Genomic DNA, 23,009 nt, shown 5'->3' with positions numbered 1-23,009 from the left:
CACCATGGAGGATGTCTACATGGAAAGGAGATGAAGGACTACTTCTAGAACTAAGTAAATCTTGGTCACAATGTGTAGTGACAAACTCTGCACCAGGAGTAGCACATTCACATTGACTTTTTGAAGCCACTAATTCTTCCATGTCATATTTTTGAATTGCAAATCCATGTTTACTTTCCAATGTGTCATCGTAAATGAATTCAGATCTATATTTTGGTATGTGTAACAGACCAGAGTTGGGTGATTCCGGTCGTTTCTCAGCAGATAATAATTGTTCTACATATAAATCTGAATATTCCACATCTGACATTAAAGATTCTAGTGAAGATGATCTACATGATAAAGTGGATGCTGGATATTCAGGAAGGACATCTCTAAAATGAGGTACAGGGGAGTCAGGGGACAGGTGTCGATATTCATCAACTGATGCAAGAGACTGAGGTGAGTCTTTTCTCTCCTTTTCAAACGTTTCCTCAAGACAAAGACTAGAATATTCCCAGTCTGAAGTCACTGAATGCGGTGAAGCTGATCTATTTACAGAGAAGTGCAAAAAATAATCACAACATTTGTTTCCATATTGTGGGATTGGTGAGTCTGGAGAGAGGATATTATTCTCACCAAATGAAACAATGGATTCTGGTGAAATTGGCCTCATCTTTGTAAACATGTAAAGCAGATTTTTATCATCTGACCTCAGTGATTCAGGAGGGAGTGGACTATGTTCTGGAATAGTAGGATATTGAACCAACTCCCACTCCACCTCAATTTCATTGTCTAAATGAACAAATTCTACAGATCTATTCAATGATTCTTGTTCACGCGAACAACAATATTCTGTTTCTGATAGAACAGATTCTGGAAAATCTGTTCTTTTGTGTGCAAATACTTCTCCTGGACAAAAGTCTGAATATTTTACATCAGGGTAAACTGACTCAAACGAGGAAGATTTTTGTGTATACAAACATGTTGAATGTTCTGGTAATGATGCCTCATACCCTGAAATGGATGAGTCTGGGGAGAAACATTTATACTTGTTTACTGATGTAGCTGAATCAGGTGAAGATTCCCTTCCAGTAGGGAACAGATCTTCAAGCCAAAAGTCACTGTGATCTATATCTGATGTCACAGGTGAAGATGATTTGTACTCTCCATGCATCTCTGCACATTCAGGTAAAGGCGGACTATATGCAGGTATAGGAGAATCGGGGGACAGTGACCTGTACTCGTTCATAGACTCATATGACTCTGGTGAATCAACATGCAGATTGTCACAGAAAATTAATGGCGGGTGTGAACTGTGCAGATTGTCCATGTTTTTCAAACCAAACACTGGCTTTGCATACTCATATAGTATTTCTGATTGATAAGGAGGTACTTTAAGGTCAATGTTATTGGTTGAAAACTCTGGTGAGCTACATCCATCTGATCTTGGAGAAAAAGGTCGTTTCTCATCTAATACATTTTCAAAGTATGGAGATAAAACCCTCTTTTGCACCAGAGGAGAGTCAGGTGACATTGCCCTGTAATCATTAATTGACATTACAGATTCAGGTGACGATAGCCTACCTACAAAGTCAGACACCCTCCCTTCTTCTATAGGGGAGAATCCCCTCTCAGAAACAGGTGAAAGTGAATTATATTCTTTTTCAGATGCTAAAGATTCTGGGGTCAGGGGTCTGTAGCTAAAGAAAGATGAATGTGGTGTTAAATTCTGTTGATGTGTCTGTGCATTTGACTGCACAACGGGCATGAAAAGGCTATTAGAGACAAACTTAGACTCAGAGGTGTAGGATGTCTTTGCCTGAACTATTACATACTCAGTATCTGTACTAACAGAATATAAACTAGACTGGCAATCAGTTGAGTCATTGGCCAACTGAACAGGACCACTGGTTTTCAGACTATGTGGTAAAACACCCGTTTTTACATTAATTTGAATAGGTCTATTATGTTCTACCATGTTGTACTTAGCTGTGGTGCTAGCTGATTCAATGGAGTGGACATCATTTGATTCTGAAGCCTGCCCAGGTTCATCAATGAAAGGTAGATTTTCTGCGTGACAGTGCTCTTTGTATTTTGCATTTTCTTCCTTGTCATCTGAGCTGAAGGATTTGCAGCCCGCCTCCAGATTGGGAATCTGTGGGATCTTGTCATGACAATACAGTACTCTGTAGAAGTGGGATGGGGTCTCATCTATATGTTTCTGTGAAATCTTGTTTATCTGTCCAGTATTTCTGTCATCTTCAGCCATAGCCAAATTTGCTGGGTGCTCCTCTGGTGGCAAGTTTACCTGGCTAGGGTTAGGGAGTCCTCTCAAACTATTTTTGTCTGATCTGGTCTTGGCTTTAGGAGTAAAAGATGCAGTAGAAACGAAAGAGCCAAGTTTCGGCGTATCCCTAAACCCTTCCCAAATCTCCCTAAAGTCTATTTCAGCTTTGTCTGATTCAGATAAACTCAGACCAAAGTCTCTAATAGATAAAGAAGAAGATTCAGGTGATTGCCATCGCTCATCTTCCCCACTACCACGTTTCAGCACAGAGGTTTTGCAGGAGTCATCTTGTACTTTGCACTCAGCACCAGTGTGCAATGGCCTGGTGGCACCCCCTGTGGAATGAACTGCAACACTGTGGTAACCTTGGAGGTCTTTCATTTTTTTCTGAGGATAATACACCTGAGATGCTGGCTTCTGAGGTCCTGATTCTTTTGAGCAGGGACGCAGACTTACTTGCTCATTGACATCATCATTATTTGTAGATTCTTGTGTATTTACATCCTCTGAGGTCCACAGGTTAGGGTTCAGTTCGCTGAAAAAGAAAGAGAGGTTAGATTATAAAGTGTCATTTCGTCCCAATCTAGCAACATTCATGATTAGATGTCTTTTTTAATGAGCAACTTACTGTGGGATCTCCAGCTCCTCCAACAGGTCAGCATGCATGCTCTCTGAGTGGGTGTGTCCGATAGGTTCTGCCCAGGAGGGAATATCCAGCAGAGAGGCAACTGATAGGTCCTCTTCAGAGACAGCTGGGGGTGGTCTGCGGTCTGACTCCACCCTCCGTACTAGTCTGGGGCTGTCTACATCTTCTTGCACCGAAGACAAAGCTACTGACACTGATGTCAGAGTAACAAATACAAGTAAGTAAACACGAGTGCAATTATTCACATTCCAGCACACACACACACACACACTGGCACCATAGATTATTTTCATACATCATAGCCTGTTCATATAATGGTGTGGAACTATTAGACTGAGCCTCTGAAATGTCACACCTTGCATGACAGATAGATTGCTGTTACAAATGTGTCGTTAGGAGTGATTCTTTACAATTAAACTCAAAACTACATTCAACTTAGAAAAGATAACACTGAATTGTTAAATGATTTTATACTTCAAACATTTAGGCCTAGAAGAAATAATTCCATGTAAATCATTCATATCCCTAAAAAGAAATAATATACAGGTACTGACTTGATCCTTTTGTTATGTATGGTGGATAAAATTCATTTAAATGACTGAGCATTATGTAAAAACAATTATGATTAACTATTCATATATGTATAAATTATACTAGTTGCCCATATAATAGGCAACTAGTATAATTGACAAATGTTGGAGCAATGCATTATGGGGAATATCTTTATATCTACTGTCATCAGTTTATCCTTATTGTGCTAATTTTGTATGTTTGTGCATCTGTGTGCTACTGAAGGCTGTTCGATCGATTTAAGTTGGCTGCTGAAGCACAAGCATTTATCGTCAAAGCAGAATCTGTAATGTTTGAAATTTGCAAGTTCTATGCTATTTTTCTTTAAATTTTGCTGTATGTTACCATTGTGTTTTTTTTTGTTGCAGGGTATAGGCCTGGGAGCTATACTCATCCTAGCCATGATTTACCACCTAAGGATACCTGCAAAGGCACACTTGCTGGAAATTATAAAATGTTATTTACTTGCACAGTAAAATTGTTGTGAGGGCAACATCACTGCTAAATCCTTTTTCCAATTGTTTAACTCTCCATCTTTTGAAAGCATTGCATAAATTTGATGGCGAGAGTGGTCATGGGCTTGCCTGAGCCAACCTTTCGCACAGTGAGAATAATTAAAAGTAAATGGAAAGCGATGACATGGTGCAACCAACCAGCAATCAATGGGGCTAAGAGTTGAAGTCAATGGTACATAGCCTTAAATTTCAGTTCCACATTAGCCACTAGGTAGCTGGCTCCAAAAATCTTCTAGAACAAGTAAATCAGGAAATTCTCAACTTTTACCTACAAGTCAATAAATCTTTATACAAAAAGTTGGGGTCTCAATTTCTAATTTCACGTCTGGCACACAGTGTGAGGGTGGTGATATTGAAATTTGTTGTTCTGTTAAGAAGACATTAAGGATAAAAAAGGTGTGACGTTGGGGACATGTCTGCCTTGATTGACACGTTTATCAATCTGTCTGCCACTCAGGTCTCATCCCACCTCTGCCAACATGCCATCCCATTAACTAAATTTGTTTTTTACGGCTCCAACAACTGACAAGATGGCGGCGATCATAAAGCCAAACTCTAGGCTACAAAATGCCCCTTCAGAAATCAATGGGTGACTCCACAGGTGCTAGCTCCATCTTTTTTTTTAATAGTCTATGGGCTCAATAAGCTGCTGTTTCGCCCAAAGATTCCTGAAATGAGGAATGGAGTGATAATTTCACTTGCAGTGAACCAATGAACCTCTTAAAGTCAGCCTGGGACTGAGGGACTCGGTTGGAGCTCCTGTTAAGTTCCATATGTTCACTGTGAGTGTGTCAGCTTGCTGCCATTTTGCCAACAGTAAGAATGGATCGACATGTAATGTTATGCATATCTTGGGGTGAGACAGCGGCTTCTTATGCCATATCGCCTCTTTCCGTTCACTTTTCATTGATTTGTGCTGTGCCAAAGTTTGCCATTGCATTCGATGTGAACGCATCAAAAGCATGGGCACTTTTCATGATTCTGCCATAACAGAAACTTTGTCACAAACAGTTCATATTCACTCACAATCTAATCATGACCTCTCCCCACCTCAAAGCTAACTCACCCAACAAAACAAAATGGTTAGGCCGAATTGCAAAGAGGTCGCTATTTCACTACATTACAGATTCTGGTTTTATCAACCCCTGAAATGTCCAGCAGGAGCTCTTCTGAATGTTCCTGTAATATACACACTGATGGAGTTAATACCTTCACTATGGTCCAATGTCTTCTCAATCTCTGCATAGGTTCTTGATGTTTGCTCTTGCACAGATTTATTCATTTGGGTTTCAATGAGATGGACAATGTCCATACGGTTTATCTTAGTCAGCCTCCTAATTAGACAGTCCTCTGCGAAAGACAATATCAGTCACGGAGAAAGGAAATCCAGAGAAACGCAATTAGTCAACATAAAGAAAAACGTTACTTCTTGAATGTTCACTGTGTCCATAAGAAAATGTTCTTGAAATTGAGTTCATGAAAAAAAAATCTTAAAAAGAATCAGACTCAAATATTCAAATACACCTGCATACATCCGTTTTTTTTTGTGGCTTTTTCTCCCCAATTGTATCCAACCAGTTGCCCCACTCTTCCGAGCCATCCTGGTCGCTGCTCCACCCCCTGTGCCGATCCGGGGAGGGCTGCAGACTACCATGTGCCTCCTCCAATACACGTGGCGTCACCAGCCGCTTCTTTTCACCTGACAGTGAGGAGTTTCACCACGGGTATGTAGCGCGTGGGAGGATCACGCTATTCCCCCCAGTTCCCCCTCCCCCCCGAACAGGCGCCCCAACCGACCAGAGGAGGGGCTAGTGCAGCGACTAGGACACAACCACATCCGGCTTCCCACCCACAGACATGGCCAATTGTGTCTGTAGGGCGCCCGACCAAGCCAGAAATAACATGGGGATTCCCTGTGTTGGTAGGCAATGTAATAGACCGCTATCTTACCCGGACGCCCCTACCTGCACACATTTGTTACTGAAGTGACATATTTATATTAAGTAAGTGGAATGTATTGATGGCTATGCCAAGCAAATCTATCTGACCAAGGGACCATGCACCTGTGGCATGTTTTCCTTCCCGTTCAGCCCAGCGCTGTAGCAGGGCATGGCTCTGTTCTTGAAGGGAGTTCGGGTTCTCTGTCCTCACTAGTTGAATCTCATCCTCGTTGAATTCCAGTTCTCTTGCCAACTCTGGAGCACAAGAAAAGTAATTCAAATGATGGTCACGTGCTCATAATTATAACTTTTTGAATTTTTTCCATTTGATTTTACATATGCGTTCAAATCAGGGAAATGATTATGGGGACAAGGTTTTGTCTATTTATTTTTTGCTTTTGGTAGAAATACAACTAAATTTGCTCTAAACAGTTTGACATTGATCAAAGTAATTCTCAAATTTGAACAAGTTTCTGCTGAGATTAAGTACAGTACATTGTTTATTTGTACTCGAATAAGTTACTGTTTTTATGTAGTATGGCTATTTATTGTCATGTTAGGTTAACATATAATATTATGTGGAATTTATTATACAATACACAAAATAAAAAAGCTGCTTGATTCGGCCATCATCATAATCATAATTATCCTGGATAACAATTAAAACCTTCTTGTCAACCAACATAACATTGAAGTGAAACCTAAATTGGAAAGGTAGGGGAGTAAAAACATTGTTACATTATTCAATAGCTTACCAGTCCAGCTGAACCCAAGAAGATCTGCAATGATAGCTAGCGTCTCCTCTTTCCTGTCAACGTCATCCAACCAATCCACTAGAAAGGCCGTCGGAGCCAAACATTGTATTCAGTCATCATAGCTCATAATCCAAAGCATAAAACACCAATGACTAAAGCATCTAGAGATAACATATTACAGGTCCAAGTCATAGAGAGTATATTCCATAATACCAAACCTGCTCCTACAACAATTGTCTCTTTAAATATTTCCTGGGGTTGCTATGTTGTAGGGGGTCATATTTATGAAATTCAAGTTAAATCAGTGATGTTAAAATGGATGTTATAATGGGTTGATCTGATGACCTGTGACTCTCAACAGTAGCTCATGAAGATATTTGGCCAGAAATAGCATATCATATTGATTAATTATAGCATGAGCAATGACAGTGATGTGTTGAGTAAGCAACGTGAGTGTTAATATTAGCAAAGCTGCATTAATAAAGTACTGGGTAAAATGAGAAGTTTATGCACCACAATGAGTATCAAAGATCCACTTAAAAGCTACTCCTTTAAATGACATGGTTTATCAATCTTGAGATTGTGTATTGTGTATGTAAAATGAATCTTACAGCCAATACACAACATAGGATAAGACAGGAAAACATAAGATAACACAACACAACACAACAAAACACAACACAACACAATGAAAGACGGGACAAGACAACACAGCACAGCACGTGACAACACTACGTTGACATAGAATGACTAGTGATCCTAATATGTCTTGAAGAAGTAAGAAATGTCTTGCTTCAAAGAAGCAGAGAAAAAGGAAAAGAAAGCAAACGCCCATGGGAATACCTTGCTCATGCTCTGGAGTTTGGTCATCAATTACTCTCTGCATCTGAGTTTCCACAGTGTCATCTAAGATGGGCCTGGATTCAAATATGTCCTCAGTCACTGAAGGTGGAGGCATGCCTGGCAAGTGACTGACATCAGAATCTAATCTATGCATGTCTGGGCTTTCATATTTGAAGATAACAGAATCTGGACTGTTGATATCGTCAGTATCCAATGAAGACCTAACTGACGCTTTTCCAGTGGGAGAGAGCTGGCTTTTAGTCATCTGTGAAGAGGAGAATGAGTGACCAGCAGATTTTTGTTTGGTCATGACAGGGATCCTGGAGGGGAGAAGTTTGGCTTTATCAGTTGAACAATCACTGTCAGAATGACTCCTGTTTTCTTTCTTCGAGTCTTTACTTGTGTCACCATCAGCCTCAGATCTCGTCCTGTGTACCAGTGTGGTTGATTCCTTCAGTTTCACCCTTTGATCCTGGGCAAATTCAGACATGAGTGAAGCTTTATCACATATTTTGGATGTGAAACTGCTATCCTCATTAGATAGCCTTCCTGTACTCATCATGACAGTTGGCGATGAGTCCTGATGGTCTGCTGGGATGTCAGAGCCTCTCAGAACACGAGAAGACTCTATTTCATTATCATTTGAAGAGGGAATCTTAACAACCGAGCACTGTTCCTCCTCCTCTTCCTCTTCATTATCATCAGGATAGGATTCTGCAGAATCATGACTCTGTTCTGAGTAAACTGAGCAGCTAATGGTGGAGGTGGCTAAATGAAGGTCAGCTATGGTAGAGTCAAGGTAGTCTAGTTCTAAGTTTTTGTGGCTTGCAACTTCACTCTGAACATTACTTAGCATCTCCAAAGCATTGGGGGAGCCCAGTTGGACCTCTATGGAACTACCAAGATCAGCTTCAAAAAGTGGGTGCTTGGCCTCTGACATATCAGCTGAGGCGTTAATGAGAGTTGTTGGTTTAGGAACAGGAATTTTGCAATGATCACCCTCAATCGAAGATAAAGTTGGGACCTCTTGCAAGGGCTTATCTAGATTTTCCCCAGCCTCCTCTGGTTCAGTTTCATCAATTGGATGTTCCCCTATGTGAAAAAAGGCATATCCTTCCCCCTCTTCAAAGCTTCTTCTTGTCATGTCAATGGCACCCCCTCGAGTCATTTCAAATAGCTTTCCTTCCTGAAATTGAAATGGGTTCGGGTTTCCCTCAGTTGGTGTTTGACCAGGTGTATGGTCAAGTGTTGGTCTGGATTCTGCAAGATTTATAATTTCACGTTCTTCAGCCTCAACCCTTGTTCTTAACGCTTCATTATCTTCTTTCCCATGCCCTGGAATAGCACTCTGAGACACTATCTCTTCCTGATCATCTTTTTCAGCCACATGTTTTTCTAATAAAAATTCCTTGCTGTCGGCAACTGCGCTGTCAGTTTTGAATTTCTCCGTACACACTTCCAGTGTGGGTGGCTCCCTAAACCCTTCAGTCGCTAAAAGCTGACAGTGAGGGTCACTGACAAAACTTGACTCATCTGGCAGTGATGTAGTTTCTGTATCACAAACTGTGCTGTGCTCATCTGCCACACTGCTATGAAACTGGATTTCAGCGACTGTGGTATGTAAATAGTCAGCCGCCAGAGCTGTTGTATCTTCATGTATATCTACTTGTCTCTCTATTGAGTATCTCACAGTCTTTTCACATTCTATATCAGGTTTCTCAGCCTCTGCACTTGGACTTACGTATTTCCCCTCACTATGTTCTCGAGTGCTTTCTGTCACATACTTTTCAGTGACTTCCTCTTGTGTATTAAGGGGTAAACTGAATTTATCTAGACTACAGTCTGCCACCAACTCATTATCTTTGTCCCCTCCTGTTTCTGATAGAACAGAGATATCAGATAGTTTACCATCTCTCTTAATTTTAGCATCTTGTTCCATTTCTTCAAAAGTTTTGATCTTTGCAGCCATTTTAAACATTTCCTCCTCTGGGGTAAATTGTCTTTTGGTTGTATCATCCTCTTCGCTATCATCTTCTGTAAGAGAGCTGTCTTTGATGGCCATTTGAAGAACCTCAGATTCATACATTTTGGGGCCACAGCTCACATCATCTTTGGAATGTCTCTTTGGTGAGAGAGAATAAGTATGTTCTTTACTTTCACTGTCATGTTGGAGGGTCATCTGGATGTTATCCTGTTCATCATCATCTCTGGTAGTACCTTTGTCATGAGCAAAACATGCCTTGATCTGGGAGGCATAGTCCTCATACACTGCTGTTTTTGCTGGCATCTTGAATTCAATTTCCTTTGGTTGAATAGGACTTACCTCTAAAGAATCTGGGCAGGGGGATTCTCTAGTGGGGCTTGGCTCTATTGAATCTGGGGATTTTTTTGAGGATTGGTCCTCTATGACTGGACTTCCCTCTAGTGAGTCTGTGTTTGAATGTCGTCTCCTTGGGTCATCAGAAACAAAAGTTTGGAGCATCTCCAGGTCTGCAGGTCTTTGTGGTGTGTCAGAACTACACAGCGGTTGCACAAATTCAGATGTCGTATGAATAAGGTAAAGGCTAGGTTCACTTCCATCAACTTTCTGGCCAACCTCACCATCATGTGTGGTCACATATGATTTTTGCAGGTCAATGAGTCCCTCTACTGAGTCCTCAGATTGATACACTCCAGTTGGTGAGGTTTTAGACTCAACCTCAGATGAACAATCTTTGGGGCCTTCATCTGCAGGGGCTATATCTGTCTGCAGTCTAACCTCCATGCCCTCTATTCTATTGCTATCTAGAATCTTTAATTCATTTTCATCTGTTGGCATAGTTTCATGTGCAGTGGAGACTTTAAGGGTGTCTCTTTCTCTCTCTCTTGTTAGAATAACTTGTTCGCAACTCTCTTGAACAACACCTTCCTCTGGAAGGTATTCAGTCAGCACAGGCCTCTCTTTAAGGTATTGGTCCAAGTCATTGTTCAGCAGAGACAGCATGCCTGTCATGTCCCTCTCTGTTGTAGGATGTTGATGGGAAGTCTTTCTCTCAATGTGAACTTCTTGGAATGGTGTTTCCTCTATCAAAGTTGGTGTGAATTCGTAGACTCCAACAACATTTGTTTGTATTTTTTCATTTGTTTCTCCACATGCCAAATCTTCCAAGTCATGTTTGTCCACTCTTCTTACTGTTTTGTCTGATATCAAAACCTCTTGCTCCTCGCTGGATAATTGAACAACTGCTGCAGAACTATCCTTTTTAGGCAGAATAATTTGTTCACATTTCTCCTGAATATTATCTACTTCTGGTTGTATGCTAATTACAGGTTTCTCCTTAAGGCATTGGTCCAAGTCATTGTTCAGCAGGGACAGCATGCCTGTCATGTCTCTCTCTGTTGTAGGATGTTGATAGGAAGTGTTTCTCTCAATGTGAACTTCTTGGAATGGTGTTTCCTCTACCAAAGTTGGTGTGAATTCGTAGACTCCAACAACCTTTGTTTGTATTTTTTCATTTGTTTCTCCACTTGCCAAATCTTCTGAGTCATGTTTGTCCACTCTTCTTACGGTTTTGTCTGATATAGGAAACTCTTGCTCCTCACTGGATAAATAATTGACTGCTGCAGAACTATCCTTTTTAGGCAGAATAATTTGTTCACATTTCTCCTGAATATTATCCACTGCTGGTTGTATGCTAATTACAGGCCTCTCCTTAAGGTATTGGTCCAAGTCACTGCTCAGCAGGGACAGCATGCCTGGCATGTCCCTCTCTGTTGTAGGATGTTGATGGGAAATCTTTCTCTCAATGTGAACTTCTTGGAATGGTGTTTCCTCTATCAAAGTTGGTGTGAATTCGTAGACTCCAACAACCTTTGTTTGTATTTTTTTATTTGTTTCTCCACTTGCCAAATCTTCCAAGTCATGTTTGTCCATTCTTCTTACTGTTTTGTCTGATATCAGAACCTCTTGCTCCTCACTGGATAATTGATTGACTGCTGCAGAACTATCCTTTTTAGGCAGAATAATTTGTTCACATTTCTCCTGAATAAAATCCACTTCTGGTTGTATGCTAATTACAGGTCTCTCCTTAAGGTATTGGTCCAAGTCACTGCTCAGCAGGGACAGCATGCCTGTCATGTCCTTCTCTGTAGCAGATGATTGATACAAGGTTTTCCTCTCTATCCAAATTTCTGAAAATGGTGGTTCTTCGACATAAATTGAAGTAATTTCTTTGGCTAATTCAGCATCCCTCTCTGATTCTTTAGTACCCCCCGCTACCTCAATTACTCCAAATGCTGCATTATCTACATTTTGTGTTGCGTCATCTGCTGTGGACAAACTCGGTTTATCAGTGGAGACTGTGAGAATATCTTTTATTCTCTCCCTTGTTATACTGACTTTTTCAAATTTGTCCTGAACATCATCCCCTTCTGGTGGTCCACAGGACACAGGCCTATCCTCCTGGAACTGGTCCAAGTCACTGTTTAGAAGCGACAACATACCTGACATTTCTTTTATGGATGGGGATGTCTGATGAGTTGTTTTTCTTTCTACATGAAATTCTTGGAGTTCTGGTGCCTCAATTTCAGTGTTTATCATTTGTGCCCCTATCACAGTTGAAGCTGGGGGAGAACATTCTTTTCCAGGGCTATTTACAATCTTTTGCTCTGTTATCTCGCCAACTTTCACTATCTCGGGATCTATGGCATTCATTTCTACTTCTCTGGGAAAGGCAAACATGTTACTCGTTTGAGAGATGACTGTCAGCCCTTCATGTTTCTTATTGTCATTGTCCACACTGGTGTCTGATAACTGAGCCATATCGTCATATTTGGGGTCCTCAGAGCTTTGGTCTTTGTCTTTGTCTTGATACTCAATTGAAGAAACAACTTCCCCACTATCAATATTCATACTGGGACTGAAGATCGAGGCTGGGTTTACATCAAGCTCTTCAACTAAGTACTCCTCCTCAGTTGTATCTATTTGACAAGTCACATCCCCTACTGTCGATGTCTGCCTAAACAGCTGGTACTCTGGACTCTCTTCCAGTTCTGCTTTTATGGCAGCAGTGAAATCTTCAGAGGGTCTGCGATCAGGGCTGATCTGTACATCTTCAGATACCCTCTCACCACTGGTTACGACTAGTTCCTCTAACTGTATCTTGTCTAGATTTTTCCACGGCATGCCTATTTCTTCTGTATTTAAATCAACATCTCCATCAACAGAGTGAGCTTTATGAGTGCCTTTTACTTTTTCTCCTATATCACTAACATCTGAAATGACCTGTGATTCCTCAGAGTACTCTCTTGCCAAACTTGAATTTTGTTGTTCAGATTGTACATTATCAGTTGTCTTGATGTGACTCTGTGAGTAGAAAATTGTGGGAGTTTGAATTTGAGGTTTGTATTTTGGCTGTGGACTGGGACTGTGTTCACTCCTGTGCATCTCCTCAGAAACAGATTCAGAGGTCAAACCTGAGCTAGTAGAAAAGGCTATGGCTTTGTGTTCAAAAAGACCTGCTTTATTTTTTGAAGGGTCCTGCCCTGTTTGAAATGCTTTCATAAGCTCTCGAACTGACATAGTCTCCTCTAACCTTTCTGTCTGAGATTTTGGAGATTTTGGTGACTTGGAAGTTTGGGGAAGCTCTGGCAGGTCTGATTTCATCAGTTGTGCAGTGCAGGGAGATTTAACTTGAGATATGGATTGCTGTGTGATTTTCTGCTCTTCCTCTTCGACTTTTTTCTGTAAAGCTCTGACCCTCTCTTTTATAGATCCAATAGGTGTTTCAACCACCAGAGGAGAGGCTGGTGGCTCCATGGCCAAGTTTGGCACTAGGCTATTCTCCACCAGAACAGCATCCCCATCTAAGGACTCTTCAGAGCTGATTCTTTCTAGTTCTCCCTCAGAGCTACCGCACCCAGAACGTTCTCTGTCTTTGAGTTTCTTCCTGATAGGTTTCTTAATATTTGGTGGATGCCTTTTCCCGTCATGTTTTAGAGCAGCCTGTTCAAATCTCTCTTGGATGACATCCTCTTGGGGACCACTGCCCACCAGCGATGTCTGTTCCAGGTCTTGTTCCATGTCAACGCTGAAGTGTGAAACCATGCCCAGCATGTCTTTGACCTTCGAAGCACATCTAGAAGAGTTATTACTATCAACATGTACCTCCTGTAATACTGGTTCTTGAACAGTGGGGAGCATCTCCACTTTGGTTCCAACTACCTCTGACTCTAAAGCCAACTTCTCTTTTTTGACATGAACCTGTATTAATTCCTCACTGCCATCGATGATCTCGTCTTGAAGAATCTTTCCAACCTTTTCCAACTTCTCTTTAAACTCTTCTACAATCTCAAAAGGCTCTCCCGCCGCACTCTCATCCACCTCTCCAGCTCCTGTTGTATCTCCATTGGTTGAGTATAAGTGTTCCATTCTATCAGTTGCCAAAAGGGTGGACACTTTGATGAGATCATGCTTCATGTCTGACACCTCTGAGAGGAGGTCTGGGCTTGCCAGGGTTGCTGGGTCAAGGGGTTGGCTTGTTTGCGGAGAGAATGTCTCAGTTGATTCTGTTTCATCATCTTCCATTTAAAAAAGTTCACAACCAAAGAGGGTAAAAATATAGGGGAGAAATGAAGTAGGGGAAGAGAGACAAAACTGTGGTCAGCATAGTGACACTGAAAAGCTGTCTTCAGTTCATTGAATATGGAGAAGACTGACTGGACACAGGTAAAGGAGTCTTGAGAAGAAGAGTATCTGACAAAGTCATCCAGAGGCATTGGGGGAGAGAGGAGCAACAGCATAAGCAAAGCGTAGAGAGGGCTAACAAAAAAGGTAAAAAAATGGACAAGAAACAACTTATGTATTTTTCTCACGTTTGACTGCATGTTCATAAACAGAATGCAGGAACATATTCTACAAAAGAATTTGAGGACACAGGAAGACCTGAATACAGAACAAATGGACAGGTGTGAAGGATAACAGACAAACAAAACATCTCAAGATTGTTACGTATATGAAGAGCTATGTTTGCTTGTAAAATATAATTGAAAATATGAAATCTGGTAAAAAAAACAAAACAAAACAAACAAACACAATTTACAATATTATTGTCAGTACAATGTTACATGAAACACGTAACAATGTACTGGCCTTGAACAGTTTGTAATGAATATAAGTAGATATGACCTAAAAACATGGATAAAATAAAACAAAAATCAAACAACAAAATGTATGAAACCAACAGAGCATAATAGCGCCGTCAAAATTCAGAGATAAACATCCTCAAAATTAACAAAGGAGCAAAGATAAGGAAGGCCAAAATCAAACAGAATGAATGATAAGGATATGAAAAAAATCAGGAAGCAATCAGGGTGTACATTACATAGATCAAACAACATGACACCATTAGTCAAGTTATTTTCATGCCAAGCAAAGTAAGTGCATGCTATTGTTAAAGACAATTTACAAATAAATCTGGGAGTAAAATTAAAGGTCAAAATGAATACTTTGTAAATATTCACTCCATTAAAACTTAATTGTTTGAGGATTATGGTCAAATGAAATTCTGGAAAAAAATAACTTATTATTTCTTCTCTTTTTTTTTCTTCCAAATTGAGGCACACAGGACTCAATTCTGATTAATTTAAAAAATATTCTGTTGACCTTAATTTTTTGGTTTTTAGAAAAGAAAAATAATGCATGGATTGATAGTTGTCAACAATAAATTAAAATGTTCTTGATCAGTATGAGGGGATATGAAAGGGGAATGGAGGCTGGAAAGGGGAATGCAGTTTACATCAGCCATAGCATAGCGGCCAGAGATCAAGAGGTACTACACTGTTAGTTATAGAAGTAAGAAAGCAGTGGTAATAAAAAATGTCATTACTGGTTGCTAAGCAATGCACTTTAAAACGTTTCACATTAATAAACTGCATTTATTACAGTCCTTCCACAGTATCAATTGTGTTATTATGGTGTATACTATGGAGCCAGTTACAATGCAGTTACAGTATAATTTTCAACTAAAGATGGTGTCCTGCAGAAACCCAATATCTCCAATTTACAATTCTTTAAAGTGGCTAATAGCTGTCTTTGACCTTATTATGCACAAAGTATTTCAAGCCCCTTGAGACTATCATTAGAAATACCTGGTGCAGTGTCAAAAGGCCATGGTTAAATCAACAAACATATCTCAATTTATTTAAAAGGGTTTTTGCAGGATACCCCTTAAAAGGTTAGTTGAGCAATGTTTCACTTTAAGTAGAAAAAAAAACAATGCTTAGCTTACATTTCTTTTCACTCTTCTCACTCTGCAAAAAAGAAGTTCAAAAATACATAGTCAGGTATTACTTAATAATATTATCATTCTCTTCACTGTACTTCTGGGTCAAGGGAACTACCTACCTCATCATCTACATCTTGCTCTGAATCAGACTCCTAGAAAGAAAGTGAAACAAAGAAAAATCAAAATGATGCAATAATTAGGGGTAAAAATCAATTAATTTGGTTTAAAGGTTAACACATTGCCTGACGTTGAGGCTGACCTTCGAGTATGTTGGGAGGGTGATGTTGAGGTTACAGATTGCATTGTGGTGAAGACTACGGTAGGTGCGCGGTTCCTTAGTGAATGACAGCCGACCACACGGCTCCTGGGCGGTGTCCCGAATCTTTCAGTAAATGAAGCAACTATTCAGTTTCTTGATTACATCAATTTTGAAATGAGTGACTCTGACAGAGAGACAAACAAATTAGCAGACTTCAGGGAGCAACATCCAGTGTGTGAGCTTACCTTTATAAACAGGGCGAGTCTGTTCTCTTTGAAGGCGAAGAAGCTGAATACATGGTGCTGCCCACTCTTGGTAAGAGGCACCAGGTTTCCAAAGCAATCAGCAAATATAGGTTTTCCCTCCAGCACCTGCATATGGATATCACAGTTGCATTCATGATATAAACGATAATTAAAAACTACTACCCACTGCTCACTGCCCGTTTATGAAATAAGGCAGCACTGAATTTTGGTCTCCTTTACTTATAGTAACGAAGGACCAGCTCCACTAACACTACAAGGGCGCAATGGGCACTTCGCACAAATGAGAGGAAGGAATGGGTGGGTCAAACTTTATTTGTGCTTCAGCTTGATTGTATATGCATTTACAGGAGTTGCCCTTTTCAAAGAGCAAAATATTGGGAGATTATCCAAATAAACCCCAAATCGTGTGGAGGAGAGATGCTGGGTATATTGGGAGGAGGATGTTGAATATGGCATTGCCAGGCAAGAGGAAAAGAGGAAGGCCAAAGAGGAGGTTTATGGATGTGGTGAGGGAGGACATGCAGGTGGCTGGTGTGACACAGGAAGATGCAGAGGACAGGAAGAGAGGGAAACGGATGATCCGCTGTGGTGACCCTTAACATGAGCAGCCGAGAGTCGTAGCAGTAGATGAAAATAAACCCCAAATGTGTTTTATCAAGACTGTTAATAAATAAGATCTGGGTGTTATTTAACGCCTCTGAAAATCATTTCTTAAATCTTTGTGGCACCGACATGGCTGTGATCATTGTGTCTTAGAGAAGACACTGCAGGATATGGAGAGAGCTCATCTGAAAGGAGTGTTTTTTTCTGCACATGTAAATTTATTTACAATGTTTGAAGAAAACCTTGTGTGAACTTATCTCCGACCACGTCACATTATTCTCCATCTGCTGAGGAGATCAAAGATGTGGACCCACAAACCAGAAGGAATCACGCAATCCCCGCAACAACAAAACTCCTGGCCAGACTTCATTTGTTTGCCTCCTGTCCTTTCCAGCAAACAGTTGCATCTTGGAGTATTGCAGTTTCCCAAGTAATTGAGATTTTGAAATATTAGATCAAATCTTCTAATTTCTATTATCAATTTGAAATAAGAATATTGAACTGGTGTTACATGAACCATTATTACCCATGCTGTCACAAGTCCTTAAAGTACTAATGTAAAGAGTGCAGAATCATATAGGCCCACGGTTCCCAGACAACCACGACGCTTTCAATATAACCAAATGGGTTTTATTATAGTGCTGCATTCCCGAATGTATTACTGAAGGGACACTTGCACAAAATGTGTTTATATTGCGCTTGTCACATTTAGACACGTGTTCACTATCCTGCCCAATTTTATTAGAATCCACACTTAATTGGCCACCTTTGCCAACACTAACTGTCGGCAAACTTGCACTACTTTGCACTTCTCTTAGTAGATCTGGCCCAAAGTGCAAAGGTAGTACTTGAAAAATAGTTCTAAATTAAAAATGGTTACAGAAATGTTTGCTATGCATTGATACTGTATGGTCATTAGTATTTAATCAAAATGAACCTGCAGGCCAGATCTGAGTTTACACTATTCCCTCTGCATTCCACTAATTTCCAGTCTTTATTCATGATCATTATGACTATACAGGTTCCTACCTAAGAGCTCCTCTTTTTGCTCCACCCTCCTCTTCATGCTTTTTCCTCAACTGCCCTATTTTTCTCTTCTCCTTCTCTGCCTTCCTTTATCCCTTGCTATCCCCCCCATACCTCTACGTCTCGACTTCGGGCTACTTCAGTGAAGTTCTCTTGCTGCTCCAGTGTCTTGTCCATCTTGTCATCAGTCATGCAGAAACAGCGCAGTCTTGCCTCGATGGGGTCCAGGGTCTTGGCAAAGATGACAAACTTGGCCATGTAAGGGACACAAATGATCTCCCTGTACAGCTGAGAGGAGAAATTGACAGATTCCTGGATCTGCCTGCAGTCTATAAGCCAGAATCTATGGCAGAAGAGAGGGGATTGAGAATTTAATTAATAACTGACTGGTAGAAGCTTTCAAATAAAGACAGTCATTTGGTAAACTGCACAGCAACTTAAATAATTGTGATGACATCAAGTGATGTTTGAGGGAAGGGGGGAATACTTTCTACCCCTCGGGCCCCTGAATATAGAGGGTTAAATAATACAATCATGTTAACACAGCCCATGTAAAAATTTGAGGAGGACTTACCTGGCTGACACATTTGTTGTGAAGGACACACATTGGTTAACAAAGGTGAGAGGTGTGGAGCCGGTGATATCCTCCCACTGTGCAGGAGTGGTTCCACCTGAAACGGGAATCGTTTCCAGTTATGGATTATTGACCCAATTTACAAAAAAAAAAAAAATACACACACACACACACACACCACACATTATATATATTCGTTAATATTTATTCAACTGCAGTACAAAATTATATAAGTTAATTAAATATTTTTTTTCTTTTGTGGTTTAAACCTTCCACCCTTAACCATACTCCACCACCTCTTATTACACAAACCTTTGAAGAATGAATGAACAAACATCCCTTAGAGCACAAGTCCTGATTTCAATGTGGCGGCTACACGTTAACTCTCACCTAGCTCAGAATATAGCCAACTGAACGCAGCCCACTTTTACACCAAACTGTTTAAATAATTCATTATTACATAATTATGTGTCACCCAAATGACTTTAGCTGTTTATTATACAGCACAAGTCTGTATATTGTGCTAGAATATTTTTTTAATGTTTTTGTTTTAGTAGTGGCTATACAAGCTGAGATGTAGACGTTTACTAAACTTTCATTAAGTTAATTTGAAGGAAATCTTCATGACCAGTGGATTTACTTGTGGTAATGAAGTAAAATTGCACGATGCATTCGCATAGAGCAGTGGTACTCACTAACTTTCTTAGGAGAGCCACTTATGAGTAAGACCATTCCTCAAAGAGCCACAGAGCTTGCAAAACATTTCGCAAATACAAAGCTACACACATAGGCTATACGTCTACCCATGATCCCATGCTGTTACGTAGCCTACGTTCTTTGACGTATCTTCAGTATGCTCCCATCTGCTGGATAATTCATTTCAATGTGCTAAAACAGGACACAAACGGAACCTATAGAAGTAAGTTATAGCTATGTTCTTATTGTTATCAGTGGACCTATATGAGGCGCAAAACAAAGTCTCACGAGCCGCGTAAAGAGTAACACTGGCATAGAGTTTTAACTTTGGTGAACTTTGACATAAGAATTCATGCCGTTGACCAATAGCAAAATTCCAGTCCTGCCTATTTTACAAGGACATATGAAAGAATCTTGCCCTGCCAATTTCTGGTGTGACCGAGGCCTAACACAGGACTGATTTGAATTTTCAGCATTCTTACCAGTAATACTGCACAGCAAGCGCAAAGTGGGGGTCTCCCCACTAAAAACTGTGGTTGTCCCATCACTGTTAGAACCCTTGGGGACAGGAATCGTCATGGTGATTGGCTTGTGGAACTTCCTCCTCCTTGGTTCCAATGTGACGATTGGGCTGAACAAGGCCTTATTGCCAAGAATCTTTCTCACCAGCTCAACACTTATTGGCTGGGCCTGTGATGAAGAGAAAAAAACACACCAAAACATTTAACTTTTACACGCTCTAGCTTTTTAACCAGCTTTTCAACAGACAAACTGGTAAGCAGCTGATCAAGCTGATGGATTTTTCATCTACCTGTAGTCCGACCCTTATCTTCTTCGTAAGGGCTCCCTCAGGGAAGACAGCCTGGACCTGAGGCACCAGAGTGCTGCTCAGGATGCCACCATCCGGGCCGATCAAGTGGCTGTCTTGCTTGATCCGTGACACCACTGCAAAGTACTGTGGGAAGTCCCGAGTAATAATACGGCATATTCTCTTCTTCTCCAACTCCTCAGGGGAATCCAGCTCTGAAAAGAGATATATTATCAACACACTGTGAGAAAACAATGCATATGCATACATATGAGAATTAAATGATTTGATAGTTAAAACAACATTTAGCCTTTTTTTTTTTTGATTTATCCCCCCTTTTCTCCGCAATTGTACCTGGTCTACTGTGCTTACCCCACTCTTCCGAGCTGTCCTGGTCGCTGCTCCACCTCCTCTGCTGAGCCGGGGAGGGCTGCAGACTACCACATGCCTCCTCCGATACTTCTTCTTCACCTGCTTCTCCTGACAGTGTGGAGCTTCACCAGGGGGACGTAGCGTGTGGGAGGATCACGCTATTACCCCCCGTCCCCTCCCCCTGAACAGGTGCCCCGACTGACCAGAGGAGGCGCTAGTGCAGCGACCAGGACACATACCCACATCTGGCTTCCCACCCACTGACACGGCCAATTGTGTCTGTAGGGACACCCCACCAAGCCGGAGGGTTTGAACCAGAGATCCCTGTGTTGGTAGGCAATGGAATAGACTGCTATGCTACCCAGACGCAACAACATTTATCCTTAAACATAATCCACAGACTATTCAAACAATTCTGCCACTTAAAACCACCAAGTAAGAGAGTACAGAATAAGTTGGGTACTCTTTATGGCCTCTGTCTCACGCTGTTGACATTACAGTTTACTTCCTTAGTAGAGTTCCTTTACCCTCATCCATGCCATTAAGTATTTGGTTGAGTTCTTCCTCAGTGTAGTCACAGTAGTGCTCCCTCCAGTTCTCGCCCGTCTCACTCCTCAGGATCACCAGCTCTCTCTCAGTACCCCGCAGAGCAGCAAAGTGAGGAATCTCCACAATCACAGGCCTAAACGGGCAAGAGGGGACATGTTTTAAAATGTTAAGCCTGAAAGATTTCAGTTCATGGCAATGAAGGTCAACTTATCAGACATGATAGAATGGTGGCTATGAAGAATGCATGGCTCAGCCATTCTGTAGATGCAGGAATTAACATTCGTATTCAAGGAAAAAACATGACTATGGCATGCTTACAACGACATAACTGTTTAAACAAAAAACAAAAAAAACAACCCATAAATAAACAAACAATTAATTAAAGAAAGAAAGAAAGAAATAAAACAAAGAATTTTGTATAAATGTCACATCAAAGCATGATAATAAAACCAGAAAGATGTTTATGGCTTTGCAATTATTGGGATGGAGTGGGGTAAGCTTAATAACATACCACAAAATTAGCAAAAAAATCAAAAGGCTAATAAACTGAAGTGGGTAGGTTAGGGTTATGGGTGGGCGTTTGACCAGGATGCCAGGGTGGGTGTTGGTGTGTCCTGCTCTTGTGTCCCTACCCGAGGAACTTGGTCCCTGGAGGACCCAGCTGCAGAATGCGACTGACCAGGCTCTCACCCTCATTCAAAGGGGGTGGAGCTGTAGGAAGGTGGAGCTTACTGATCCATACGCAGCAGAGAAGAAGTTGAGAGGAAAGCATGATCACACACATTCATACACAATTCTGTGTACACACAAACCTTCAACTATAAACACACACACACACACACACACACACACACACACACAAACTTGGCTTCGCTCACATTTATCTTACTCTCCAACACAGACATGGGCACAGATATAGCAATATACATGCAATTACAAATAAATGTAAACATGTACTTACCCCAGAAACTGAGCTCCAGTGGGTCCTACTTCTATTATGCGACCAGCAAGTCCCTCTCCTTCCACCATGGGGGGCATAGAGGCCAGACGGTGTCTCTTCACCAGCCTGCACGTCACCCGTGTAGGTGCAGAACACTTTCTGGGTGGTACGATGATACGCAAGCCATTGTGTCGGCAACCGCGCATGGCCCCTCCCCTAGCATCAACCATAAAGCTGACCAGGAAGCTGAGAAGAAGGTCCGGACAAATGAAGTTAGGAGAAAACTCTACACTGTTTTGTTAATCGGAGATAAAAGGTTAGTAAAAGAAGGGGGATGAAACATGTAATATTGGTTGACATGGGCATCTGAACTGTGGATCACGGAGGTTCATGCATACAAAAATATTAAAAAATCTGAGAAAGAACTAATTTTGTGACATTATTGTGTAAGTATAGGGCAACACAACAAGCTGGCAGTGACACAAAGTATACTGTGGGATGGTCATTCCAATTTCTTTCAAGCCTATTTCCAATTTCCCCTCGGGGATGTACAAAGTATTCTGATTCCGATTCACCGAGTTGAGAGATGGACATGACACAACATTCATCCGGTAAGATCTTTTTGAGAGCAACTCTAGAAAACATATCAAATTATTGGAGGTCTTAATGCAGGTTAGATGTTTACGATATGAATAAAGATTTCTGTACAGAAAATGCAAATGCACTCAAGATCGATGTCGGCAAACAGCCGAGATGGGGATGAGAGGATGTAGAGGATTAGGAGGATCGAGAGGTCTCGTGTGAAGGGGAGCAGAGAAAGCAAGAAAGAATAGCAAAGATGAGAAGTTATCACCTGCTGTTGTCATGGTCTAGGCACGGGGAGGAACGGCTAGAAGCAGAATACAACAGACACGATCACAAACACAGCCCCATGAGAAGAGAGGAGAGTGAGGTAACAAGAGAAGGAACAAGAGAAAGAGAGAGAGAATGAACACCGAGAGAGAAAAAAACTGACCAGAGATAGAATACAACACAGAAGCATGTATCACCGAGGAACTGAAAAGTGAAGGAGTTGGGGGAGAAAAAAAAAAAACACGAGGGCAAAATAAAGTTG

General features: G+C 41.0%; 1 protein-coding gene across 1 annotated transcript in view; it reads right to left on the bottom strand.

Annotated features, from left to right (window-relative positions):
* LOC130113037 (ankyrin-2-like) overlaps nucleotides 1-23,009 on the bottom strand; it is a 121,425-nt gene that overhangs the window by 57,110 nt on the left and 41,306 nt on the right. Inside the window, exons 27-43 of the mRNA XM_056280553.1 lie at nucleotides 21,917-22,141; nucleotides 21,588-21,686; nucleotides 20,934-21,088; nucleotides 20,038-20,249; nucleotides 19,709-19,916; nucleotides 18,531-18,627; nucleotides 18,071-18,299; nucleotides 16,307-16,432; nucleotides 16,062-16,184; nucleotides 15,918-15,954; nucleotides 15,701-15,708; nucleotides 13,112-13,143; nucleotides 6,696-6,748; nucleotides 6,064-6,195; nucleotides 5,210-5,350; nucleotides 2,898-3,108; nucleotides 2,726-2,804 (exon numbers count right to left, since the gene is read on the bottom strand). Of these exons, the coding sequence (XP_056136528.1) occupies nucleotides 2,726-2,804; nucleotides 2,898-3,108; nucleotides 5,210-5,350; nucleotides 6,064-6,195; nucleotides 6,696-6,748; nucleotides 13,112-13,143; nucleotides 15,701-15,708; nucleotides 15,918-15,954; nucleotides 16,062-16,184; nucleotides 16,307-16,432; nucleotides 18,071-18,299; nucleotides 18,531-18,627; nucleotides 19,709-19,916; nucleotides 20,038-20,249; nucleotides 20,934-21,088; nucleotides 21,588-21,686; nucleotides 21,917-22,141 (2,167 nt within the window). The remainder of the gene's footprint in view (nucleotides 1-2,725; nucleotides 2,805-2,897; nucleotides 3,109-5,209; nucleotides 5,351-6,063; nucleotides 6,196-6,695; nucleotides 6,749-13,111; nucleotides 13,144-15,700; nucleotides 15,709-15,917; nucleotides 15,955-16,061; nucleotides 16,185-16,306; nucleotides 16,433-18,070; nucleotides 18,300-18,530; nucleotides 18,628-19,708; nucleotides 19,917-20,037; nucleotides 20,250-20,933; nucleotides 21,089-21,587; nucleotides 21,687-21,916; nucleotides 22,142-23,009) is intronic.

Source organism: Lampris incognitus, chromosome 5 (assembly GCF_029633865.1).
Source record: "Lampris incognitus isolate fLamInc1 chromosome 5, fLamInc1.hap2, whole genome shotgun sequence".
Lineage (NCBI taxonomy): Eukaryota > Metazoa > Chordata > Actinopteri > Lampriformes > Lampridae > Lampris > Lampris incognitus.
Note: the sequence above shows the minus strand (reverse complement) of the source record. Positions and strands in the feature narration are given on the sequence as shown.